Source organism: Pinus tabuliformis, chromosome 7 (assembly GCF_031772625.1).
Source record: "Pinus tabuliformis cultivar Carrire ecotype Pingquan chromosome 7, CPIR1, whole genome shotgun sequence".
Lineage (NCBI taxonomy): Eukaryota > Viridiplantae > Streptophyta > Pinopsida > Pinales > Pinaceae > Pinus > Pinus tabuliformis.
The window spans coordinates 1,039,305,179-1,039,317,557 of NC_142293.1; the positions used below are offsets into that span (position 1 = coordinate 1,039,305,179).

Sequence of the window (12,379 nt, forward strand, 5' to 3'; positions counted from 1 at the left end):
TCTTGCTGTTGAAATATCCTTTGCTCACTGTTGAAAATGCCCTAGATGAAATCACTGCTCTCTTTCTGTTTTCTCCTCGCTAAAATTGTCCCTCCAAGTGAAACGACTTGCTCAATTCGTGTGATGAGGGAATGAGGTGAGAGTCTTTTTATAATTTGTGAGTCATCTAGAAACATCCAAAAAATATTTTAATCGCCCAAAACAAGACGGAAAAGAAGTCAAATTTTAGCTGAAATGAGGCCGTACGACCTTCAAACATTCAGGATGTATTGGGCAACGTTTCAGCCTCGTGAAATGTGCCAATACGGCCTGAAATACTTTTCAAGGCCGCACCAAACGCGTTTCAGCGTTTCAGTATTGTTTTTTGGCCGAAATGCCCTCTTGCCTAAAGTTTCCTGCAACATAGGAATGAACCTGTGTGGCATCTTTGGATTTTGGGGCCATGGTGGATGATGACATTTCACATTTGAAGGGCTAAAGATCTGCAAATAGAAAAAAATAATGTTACTAATTAAAATGCAAAACCTATGATAAATTTGAAAACAAAAAAGAGGCAGATTTAGCCTAGAAAAAGGGGTTGTTTTTTACTTGAAAAAGGAGAAAAAAAAATTAAAAAACAGGGGTACCAATAAACTCTGGAATTTTTAGAGAAATCAAACCTGAAACTAGCTGCCAAAGTCTTATCCCAAAGATGCCAACTCCAGTAGACAGCTCCAAACCAACTCCAAGATGACAAAGAACCTCCAAACTTGCTGCTGTTGCTGCAAAACTCAGTGCTGTTGCAGAACTCTCCAAGCTCTCATATGCTCACAAAAACTTGAAATGAGAAGTGTGAGGCAATTAGAAGATCAAGGCTGCTTTTATAAGTTGAGTTAAAAAAATGGAGAGAAACTGCCCATGGTTTCCTTAGAAACCACCTTAAACATCAATTTGTGGTCCCACATCCTCACCGTGTGCATATTAGTTGACCTGGGCCGGTTTATGATGGAGCCTTCCGATTTGGAGTGATTGGTACCAGTTAGGCAGCAACCTAGCTGGTTTGGTACCTAACTGGTACCGGTTGATTCTCAAACCAGTTTGATTGGCTGGTTTGATCTCCAAAATTGGTTAACCGGCTGTTTGATCTCCAAAATTTGCTAACCGGCCGGTTTGAGTGGTTTCCAATTCCGACTGGCCAGGGTTTAAAACTATGGTCTTGATGCTACTATAGGCTCAGATTTCCTAGGTTGTATTCAACACATTATGACCATTCTATAGCAATTGATAAAGCTAAACTCTAATGGATGAAGTCTTTGCAATCTAATAAAATATGAATGTTGATCATTGGCCTATTCTAGTAAGCTCCTGATTGGGATCTGTTATGATTGTGAATGGCGTGAATTCCAAGCTGGTTGTTGCCCACAGTGTTTGTGTTTCTCCCACGTTGTGATAGACAACTATGTTTTAGAAATTTTAAATCAGTCTCATTGTGATGGTATTTAGAAAATAATAATAATAATAAATATAATATTAATGTAATTTAAGGTCACAGCCTAACTAGATGCCAAATTGATGTGTACGATCCCCTTGTTTGTGGGATAAGGTTCCACAAGGCACCCCTTTTATGCAGCAATTTGGCAGCTTAAATATACAGAGGTATACCCAACTCTGGATTTAAACCTGTGAGATCCAAGAAAGAAATACACGTCCTTATCTGTTAGGCTCAGGTGGTCAACTTAAGTCACAGTTAGCTATGTGGTTAACAATTCTCCCTTGTTCATGTTGTTGATGCAGATTACCAAACAGTTGACAGAACTGATGCTTTTAGAAATGACTTATTGACTTATCCGTTAACAAAGAATGGTGTCATTATTCAAAGTTTCATCTTTTGCTTGTTAAAAATTTATCAAACATTTCGCGATTCTTCTTAAATAGACAAAAGTAAATTGCTTTGATTACATTTCCAAGTGAATGTTTTTTTTGAATTATAAAGTAAGACTGAATTAGAATGGTTACAGTTCCAACCCTGTTCTAATTTCACTTTCCTGCTTGTTCAGGCATGTTTCTTGCCATTGTCCGATGCAAGCTCCTTTTTGGTTCTCTACATTGTGACATCTGTGTACTTTTCTGGTGTAATGGTAAATGTTCTTCTTCTTAGGAGATACATCCTCTTATATTTATCTATTAATATTTTGCAATATAGTATATTTTTGTAAGATATGTTGTTTCCCAGTAAAGTATGTTGTTTTTGGTCTTCACAGGTTCGGCTTATGCTAGTGCTGGCTCCAGCAGCTTGTATTTTATCTGGCATTGCTCTTTCTGAAGCTTTTACAGTACTAACACGATCAGTCAAATTTCAGCTCTCTCTCTCATTTGAAGTAAGAGGGTTTTCATGATAGCTGTGAAATGTTTTTACTAAGCATTTTCAGTTACAAATGTCTCAAAAGGATAACTAGTTACTTCAGCTCAAGCTGTGTTTTATGCATGTTCTGTTCTGACATTTGGCATTCCTTCAGAAGGATGCTTCAACAGTCAAATCAGAAACAGTTCCAAATGAATTGAAGGACGAGTCCAAACCAACACTCCTTGAGAAAGATAAAGAACCTTTAAGAGAGAGACCCTCTAAAAAGAACAGGAAAAAAGAAAAAGAGAACGTGGAAAAGGTTTTGGATAAAAAGGAACAGAAGAAGCGGCCATTGCTTCTTCCTTTAGAAGCATCTGCTGTTGGTATTTTGCTACTTGTTGTATTGGGAAGCTTTTATGTGGTATGCTAAATAATTCTCTTCTACCTTTAGTTTCTATGTATCCGCAGCTTGTAATCTTTTTCATTCCATCTTATATTGTTAATCAGATTTTGTTTACCTTGAGTACTTCTTTTGTGCTTTTCTGTTAATAATCTTCTTATGCGGTTATCACTGGGAATAGCTTTAGGCATATTTTGAAGTTACTACAACTGCAAGATAATATTGATTTCCTGTCGTAACTTTTGATTTGATCTAGGGCAGTCTGACTGTTCACTTGTCTAGAATGGTGATTTCTGAAGCTTTTGTTTGCAGATTCATTGTGTCTGGGCTGCAGCAGAAGCTTATTCAGCTCCATCGATTGTGCTTTCATCTCATACACCTGATGGAGTTCATGTTTTTGATGATTTTCGAGAAGCATATGCATGGCTAAGCCACAATACTGATGAGAATGACAAGGTGCATGTTCTTTGTTAGCTATATTCATACTGAAGTTTGTTGCTGGTTGCCCCAAAAGACAAACTGTACCATAACTTACTGAGAAGCCAATATAAAATCCAATGGAATAAAAAAGTGATAAAATATTTAAATTTTAATGAAAATGTTTATGTACATCAATGTAAATCCATACCATTGGACACCAAATATGCAACGTGTTGAAAATTGGCAGCTGAGGGATGAATTTCTAAATTTTCTAAATATAGAAAGTCTCAAGTATGAATTTCCAAAAATAGTAAATCACCTTGCATCAATTGATAATCAAGTATTGTTAATGGAAAATCCCTTCTGATCATCAATCTATCCTAATAGTTCAATTTCAACTTAATCATCAATATTATTATTATTATTATTCTTATAATACTATATTATTATTATTATTAAAAGGAAATTCAAGTATCTCAATCATGTCATATGTAACTCCCCTCAATTAATGCATATGTTACTCTCTCTCTCTTTATGGATTCATTCCTCTCTTTCTTTAATGCTCTTACCTACCTCTTACACTCTCTTACACACTTTAATGACTCGTCATGAAAAGATTCCTGTTACACTTGTTTAATGCTTAAGTTACACTTCTCTCCTTTATGGCATAAGTTACATTCCTATTTTGGCATATGTAACTCCTTCTCAAGGCATAGGAGTTACTCCCTTATGATTTCAACCCTCTTGCTCTTCCTATATATTTGTGCCTCTCATCCTCACTTGACACACTTACTTGTGCATTGTGAATTCGAACTTGAAAAATAGTTGGAGAGACTTGAAGGAGATTGTGGGAGAGAGAGACTTGGAGAGTTAGAGTAGAACTTTGTGAACCAAGGTTGATTATATGTTTGCTTCAGTGGCTGTTATCAATTATCTTCATGCTAGAACTTGTTCAAATTTGGGTGAATTTTCTCATTCTCTTGATCTCTCATTGTACTTTGTATCTCTACTTAACTATTTTTATCTAATAGAAGAAGAATCTAGTTGGGTTTTCTCCTTGTGGGTTTTTCTTTGGTCATTGGACCTAAAATTTTTGTGTCTCATTGTGTTCTTGACTGCCTTCTATTGTGCATATGGTCTATATGGTTTATGTTTTATCTACAATTTCTTAACTAATATTGCACCATAAAGAAGTTTTGTAATAAGTGATTGTTACAACATTGAACATCATAATTTCAACACAATGTTTGATCATTATATTTCATGTAAGAGTGCAAAGAGTGTTGGAAATATTGAGAGGGGGAGGGGGTTGTGAATCATTGTTTCGTTACTTTTAACAAATTTTCACTTAGTTAATCTTGAAACTGAATTCACATCACATAATTAGTGACGCACAATGTATGAACCCAAAAATCAAAGTGCAAGTGAAAACTTGACACTTGAAAACAATCTTCAATTTATTACAATCATTTGTGAGGACACCATTCCTCTGTGAGCACCGACTTACAAATGTAGCAGGCTTCAACCTATCAATGAGATGAGGACACCAATCCTTTTGTAAGCACCGACTTAAAAATATAGCAGTCTCCAACCTGTCAAGGAGATGAGGACACCAATCCTTAGTGAGCCCCAACTTCTAGCTTATTTACTTGTTTAGGAATCAATTATTAGTCAAAGAAAGCCCGTCTTCTTGGCATCTGCTCCTCTCTCCTTCACACAAGACTGTTGTTAACACATTGAGCTTGGCCTTGGCCTTCAAACTAGGCCTAAACTGGATCTTCAAACAACAGAACCTGACCCTGTAAAAAAATAGATATCGACCCTCAAACTTCGATCTCCACAAAGACAGAACTCAACTTCTATTCTAGAACATAGCCTTCAAGACATGCCTGTAACTCGACTTAGAATAGGTATGAGCTCTCCCTTAGAAAATCGAATATTCTTCTCTTAAACCAGACCTCAAGCAAACCAGAACCCTTCCCAAGAACAATGCCAAAAACCCTTCAAAAGATGTGCCAACACCCTTCCATAGAAAGACTCCAATTTGACTTCCCTTCACTTCGAGTTCATGACGTATGAACCTTAGAACTTCTTCCCTTCACTTGCTTAGATAGATCCAAGTTTGCTTGAGCGAGTGGCTAGAAATGCTCCTTATGCTTATTTATAGTGCATTTGGGGGCTAGAATCGACTAACTTCTCAACTAGTTGGGTTGACTTGTGCAACTGGTAGAATGTATTATGAATATTCAAAAAATTACTTCTCCTCGACTGTGAGGAATAGAGGGAGTGCCATATAATGTTGGAAAGGTCTTGGAATAAGCTTTTCAACCATATATATTATGCTTAAGCTAGGTAATTGGACTGAAAATGCATTCAAAGATAGGGTATCCAACTGGGGAATAAAAGTCCAAATATGGTATTTCCTGGAGGCTTGAAATATGCTATTTGACTATGTAAATTTCTCTTTCATTTGGACAACCTTTGACATTAGTGACAATCATTTTCAACAAAGAGCTACATTGATATGTAAGTTTTGAGATACATTAAATTATAGTTCTAATTATAAATGGTCTCTAGCGTCTAAAACTCATAATACTATAATCAAATAAGTACATATCTGATTTGAAGATTGACTTATTGTGAAGTTTGCTTTCTCTTAGGTGAATGGCTCCAATAGTTCCTGCCAATTGATGATTTTCACAACAACAAATAAGTTTTAATTAATTGGCACCTTTAAGCACCATATTCCCCTTTTAGGGTTCAATCATAGAACCCCACATTTCTGGCTTAGGAGGTGTAGGGGAAAGTGGTGCAAGGTCATGTTTTACATATATGATGTTGAAATGATGAAACATAGTTAAGTGCATGGAATGGTGAAACATCCCAATCTCTATCTTCTTCATGAGATGTTGATGTTTGTAGCTTGGGCGAATACTTTTGCATAGGCCTAAGTGTCTAGGTGTGTAGAAGTCGCCCATAAGATCTCCCTAGGATACTTGCTCTAGGTTGAGAAAGTTGCATTGTACCTTAGGAAAAGCACGTAAGTGTTATATTGGTTCATTGAGCTAAAGTAAATCTAGGAAAAGTAAAGTAATTTACTTGAATGGTTTTGTTTTAATTTGAGCCATTAATCTCAAGTGAGGCAAGATAATCTCAACCATCAATCACTTTAGATATTAGGGTTAGGGATTTAGCTCAATGTAAAGTTATAAAAGCAAGGCTAGGGAGAGGGAGAAGACATACCATACAACAACACTAGCCTCAGGAGGAGTGTGAGTGTTCTGGGTCCGAGGAAGTACAAGAGGGAACCTGGAAATGTAGATCTGCCAAGGAGATCGAGCACCGATCTAGGGAAGAACTGTTGGATGAGATCAAATGCATTTGTATTTTCTCAGTTGGGCTACTTTCTCAGGATGGGAGCCCAAGTAAGTTCCAAGGTTATTTTAATGAAGAATTGCAATTGGGTAGAAATTTGTGTCATTGTGATTGAGATTGGTTGTGGATCTGCTGAAGTTTTAATGTGTTAATGAACATAACTGTGCATTTAATCAATAGATCTGTTAACTCTGCTAGGAATTAAGTGCCTGGTGCAAGGTTTGTAGAAACATTCTATCAACAAACATCATGAAATGGGGGTCCATTTTAACTTTTAGTGTAAAATGTAAGTAAATGAAATTAAAATATAAATAAAGACAAATGCCAACTTTAAAAGTTAAATGCATTTCCAAATAGGAGGTTTCCTGGTGTACATAACTAGGCTGAAGCCTGAAGGTGGTCAACTGGATGATGAATAGGATTAGGTTTCTTCAATGAATGTTAATGGAGATTATTTTGGTCCTTTAACCATCCAGTTGGACTGGTTCTAACATAATTTGGCCTATTTGGAGCTCAAACCTCAAATGGCTGGTTCTAATATCTTTGCTATTTATAGTCTTTTCCCAATTTATATATTTATAGGAAAAATGATATCAGTTGTTAACAAAAGTTCAGTGTCAATAATGCTTCTCATTTACACTAGTTCAATAATTTTTCATTTGTTGATGGTTAGTTAGAGGACAATGCACCTTAATTTTAATTGCATGTTTGTCCTAAGAGAACTCTATTGTTAGGATTATTTTTAGGGGTGGATTATTGAAGTGAGGAGGAAATCTCTACCTTTATTATAGATTCATTGGCTAAAGTAATGGAGAATACAAGCTTGCTAATTCTTCTGAATGGACAAAAAATAATGTTTTAGTTGAGAGAACTAAGGAGATAATTATGTTTCCAGTATATGAGTGTAGATCAATGTAGCACGACTCTTATAGAATCTGTGAGTACCCGCGGGACTTGACGGGTCAATCACATAGAACCCGTAGTTTCTACCTGTACCTACCAAAACTTGCATAAAACTCGACTACCCACATTCAACTCGTGAAGACCCTCATAGGACCCACATAGGACCTATGGGGACCATCAAAATTCAATTTTTTCTTTTTTCTTTCTTTGTGCTTAAAATTTACCATATTTTAAGTTTTTTTTGTGTATTTTTGCGAGTCTTATACGAGTCCTATACGGGTGGTTCCCAAGTCTTATATGTGTCGCTGAGTCAATAGCCAGACAAGTCTTATGCGAGTACGATTCATGCAACATTGATGTAGATAATAACTGACATAGATAGCTAAAAACATACTACAATCAAAGAGAGTACAAGCCAGTTGGTTTCCATATGTGGGCAATACATCTTATGATGGGGCATGTGGGCTACTATAACCATTTTGACTCAATGCATTTATCTACTCTAACTGTTGTCTTGTAAAATCTAGGCTTGAAGAAGGCAGGAAAGGTAATGAGCAAGACACCTACAAAGGTCTAGAGTTTGTCTCGAGGAAGGGAGAGCCAACAACCTGGCATGCCTCTAAGATGGTGCAAGAAAAGTCCATATGTTTCCTGGATGGATGTTTAAAAATAGAGTAGAAGTGAAGTCATATTCATAACCACATGTTCTCATTTATTCTTAAATTTGAAATTTCCCATGGTTAACTACACTTGTACTCATTCATGAGGTCACCTTTATGAGGTTGTTCAACATTTTTCTAAGTTACCAAGAAACAGAAATGGAAAGCGAAATGGTTATGGATTTGGATTTGGATTCGGATATCGATCCACAAGATTTTTGAAAAGCAATGGAGAATACAAGCATGCTAATTCTTCTGAATGGACAAAAATTAATGTTTTAGTTGAGAGAACTAAGGAGATAATTATGTCGCTGGTATATGAGTGTAGATAGTACCTGAGCTATATAGCTAACAATGTACTGCAGTCAAAGAGAGTGCAAGCCAATTGGTGTCCATATGTGGGCAATACATCTTATGATGGGGCATGTGGGCTACTATAACCATCCTGATTCAATGCATTTATCTACTCTGACTTTTACTGTATAGTGTAGGCTTGAAAAAGGCAGGAAAGGTGATGAGCAAGACACCTACAAAGGTCTACAGTTTGTGTTGAGGAAGGGTGAGCCAACAACCTGACATGCCTCTAAGATGGTGCAAGAAAAATCCATCTGTTTTCTGGATGGATGTTTAAAAATAGAGTGGAAGTGAAGTCATTCATAACCACATGTTCTCATTTATTCTTAAATTTCCCATGGTTGACTACGACTATGCTTATGCATGAGGTCACCTTTATGAGGTTGTTCAACATTTTTCTAAGCTACCAAGAAAAAGAAATGGAAATGGATACGGATCTCGATTCGGATATGGATCCACCAGATTTTTGAAAAGCTAGAATCTGTATACAGTAGGGAAATGGCATGGACAAAAAATACAAATATATATATATATATATATATATTTATTTTTTTTTTTTTTTTTTTTTTTTTTTTTTTTTTTTTTTTATAAATTTAAAAAAACATATTCAACATTACAAACCTAAAATTTTTATTTTTTTATAAATTTAAAAAAACATATTCACCATTACAAACCTAAACCTTTCATGAATCACAACATTAGAACTAAAATCATTAGATAATTTATAAATTTGAAGAGTGAAATCATGATGCATCGTTATTTATACCGAAAGGATAATTGTAAATACAAAATATACTATCTCGTCAATGATCACTCTATTGATATGATGTTGTAAAGTAGGTCTAACTACATGTCTAAAAATGGGTCAAAAGTTATTAATGGCATAGCCATCCTTTGTACACTATACATTATTATCTATGTATTGTCTCAAAGCTTTCCTGTTAGCATTATCAAAACATGAAAATTAAAATTTTGATGTGTTAGACCTTTCTTGCTAGAATTATCATGGGCTATATAGCCTGTAGGCAATTAATAACTTATACAACTATACAGCATACAGATTAATAAATATGCAATCAAACTAAATATAAATAGAATATTTGGTTTTTAGGTTTGAAACAGATGGAAAATTATCTTAAAAAATAAAAAATAAGCCAAAAACTCTCATGTTATTTGCTTAGGATTTGGCATGTGAGGGCTAGCTGACACATAATCTGTTTCAGTAGCATAGGATCGTTTCCAGGTTTTAAGGATCCATTTACATGGTGGATCCTGTGTGGATCTGCGTGGATCCATTTCCATGTACACACCTGATGAATGACTGTTTCAGCCCTCCAAAATGCCAAGGATTTACCTCTCTAGAAATCTCCTCAAATCCCCAACTCCGATCTGCTCCCAATGATCACCTCCCCAGCTCCCACGTGTGCCTAGAAAAGCCTCCTGTGCAGGCCCACACAGTCACTCAGATGGCTGTTTTGCTACAGCAGAATTCCTCAGGGATTTGGCTGACTTCTAACCCAAAAACTCCAGCAATTGATGATGCAAAAATCCCCTGGAAATCTCAGGAATACCTCTAATCTGTGCTGGCCTTCCAAGCAAATCTAACTCCTCCACTACGCCCTGGAAACTGCCATGAAACCCCCACAAATTGGCTGAAGACTGATGCTGAAGATGCTCACATGGAAATTAACTTCCCTCCTTGGGCTGGCATGCGAGGTCCACCGAAGTATGGGGTGAGAAACTCGCTTGAGAATCTCGGTGCAGACTCGGCTAAACAACTCAATCGTGCTAGGTACGAGTGAATGTTAAATTGTCAAAAGCCCCAAACTGAAGTGAGCCCTTTTCCTCCTCTTGTGGGTCCCATCATCGAACTCCCTTCCTCCCCAAGTAGCTCGAACTGCCCAAGTGGAGCATATTTCCTTCTCGGTGGCCCCCACATCCCACTAAGAGTTCGATTTTGCCTTTTTCCATAGTGTGGGTGCCTCCATCAATTAAAATTGGAAGTGGGGTCCTCCAATCCACTTCTCCTAAGTTAGAACCCAAAATTGTCAAATTTGTACAAAATATATATTCTCACTTAGCAATTATTGCTAAGTGGGAATATCACAGAAATGACTCAGAAAACCTACCCATGAGAGTTAACTTAACATATCGACCAAGTCTGGGAACAACTTGGCACTATTCAAAATGCATTAATTCTTCAATTTTCTCCAATAAAATATCAGGATTTTCTTGCATGATAAATCCATATAATTAGATTTTACAACATGGTCGTAAGTTATCATAAATACTAAATAACTTCAATTTTTATAATAGACATTAGATATGAATGTAAAGTTTCAAAATGTGAACTTGGAAGTAGATTCTAAAAAGGTACCTTGTAAGTATGTCTTCCTTGACTTAATCACCATATTAAAACCAAATAGCCCCTCAGGATTCTTGTACCATTGTGATTTGTGATGGATGACATCTTAAGATGGCTAACCAAGGAACAACCTTTGTATACAATTGAAAAGACCTCCCATCGCTTCACCATTGGTCATATTTATTATTTATCAGAACTGTACCTGCTTTTATCCCATTGACTTGCTTCCATCACTTATTGTCATCGAGATAATATAATTTTATTTCATTTCATTTTTTGCTTAGTCAAGATTAATTTGTATCATGATATAGAATAGGGCTACAAACCATTTATGGAAAATCTGACTAGTTAGCCATCTTGGGGACAGTAGGTTGCTTGAAAGACCAAAGAGGATCATGCTTTTGCTCATTTCATGAGGTTATTTGCATCATTATTCAGAAGATTCAACATGCAGAATTTTAAATCTTATGTTTTCAAGATTACCTCCATTTTTAAATCTTATTGGATTCCAGAAATATTGGTGGTGAGAAGCTTTTTCCTTGTATGTGAAACTTATGCTTCAATAATGGACAGGTTGCATCTTGGTGGGACTATGGATACCAAACAACTGCAATGGCTAATCGAACTGTGATAGTTGACAACAACACATGGAATAATACACATATTGCAACTGTTGGGACAGCTATGTCATCTCCAGAGAGACAGGCCTGGGAAATTTTTGAGTCATTGGATGTCAAATATGTTTTAGTGGTATTTGGAGGTTTGTTTCTTACTTTTAGTGTTAACCTGATAAAATTAAGTAACGTTAGTTGTCCTTCTGAAGTTAGAAAAGTTAGTTATTCCATTTACTTTATAAAAGTGTTCTTTCTTCCTGAATGGAAATTTGATTAAACAGTAGTACAATATGCAGGTTTGGTTGGATATCCAAGTGATGATATCAATAAATTTCTCTGGATGGTTCGCATTGGAGGAGGTGTTTTTCCACATATAAAGGAACCTGATTATCTTGTAAGTGGGTATCATGTTTTCATGTAATACCTAACTCATATTTGTGCTTGCATGCAATGTACTGCAGTTAGCTCCTGTTGCCTATGAATGGAAATTACACGACATTATCATATCATGCAGCTATCTAATTTCTTGGTTTTGATGATTTTGTTGCAGAGAGATGGTCAGTATCGCATAGATTCCCAGGCAACTCAAACAATGCTGAATTCCCTAATGTATAGGCTCTCATATTATCGGTAAGAAGCTTCAGTTAATTAGGAAAAGTTTGTCATGCTATTTCAGTTGTTACTTCTTTTTGGAACTTAATAAATTCCAACAGCATACATACATCACTTGGGTGTGGCATACTTAATCGTTGTCAATCTTTTTTGATATAGCTTTGTCTGGCTGGTCAACGTCACACAGCTTAGCCTTTAAAATTGTTTTATGCATTGTTTTCCTAAGATTGATATATAGTGGATAAAATTGACAATTTTATATGAATAGGCATTCTTTTTAATGTAACCCAACCCAATTTGATCAATTGGGATCTTTGAGATGCGAATTCACCCTTATGTTTCTCGGTCCACACA

General features: G+C 36.1%; 1 protein-coding gene across 2 annotated transcripts in view; it reads left to right on the forward strand.

Annotated features, from left to right (window-relative positions):
* STT3A (staurosporin and temperature sensitive 3-like A) overlaps positions 1–12,047 on the forward strand; it is a 248,113-nt gene extending 236,066 nt beyond the window's left edge. Inside the window, exons 14-20 of one of the 2 annotated variants that reach the window (XM_089459309.1) lie at positions 2,037–2,117; positions 2,241–2,357; positions 2,499–2,744; positions 3,036–3,179; positions 11,373–11,559; positions 11,710–11,807; positions 11,964–12,047. In XM_089459309.1, the coding sequence (XP_089315435.1) occupies positions 2,037–2,117; positions 2,241–2,357; positions 2,499–2,744; positions 3,036–3,179; positions 11,373–11,559; positions 11,710–11,807; positions 11,964–12,047 (957 nt within the window). Of the gene's footprint in view, positions 1–2,036; positions 2,118–2,240; positions 2,358–2,495; positions 2,745–3,035; positions 3,180–11,372; positions 11,560–11,709; positions 11,808–11,963 lie in introns of both variants that reach the window. The other variant, XM_089459308.1, reaches the window with a different exon arrangement.
* Positions 12,048–12,379: the final 332 nt, after the last annotated feature.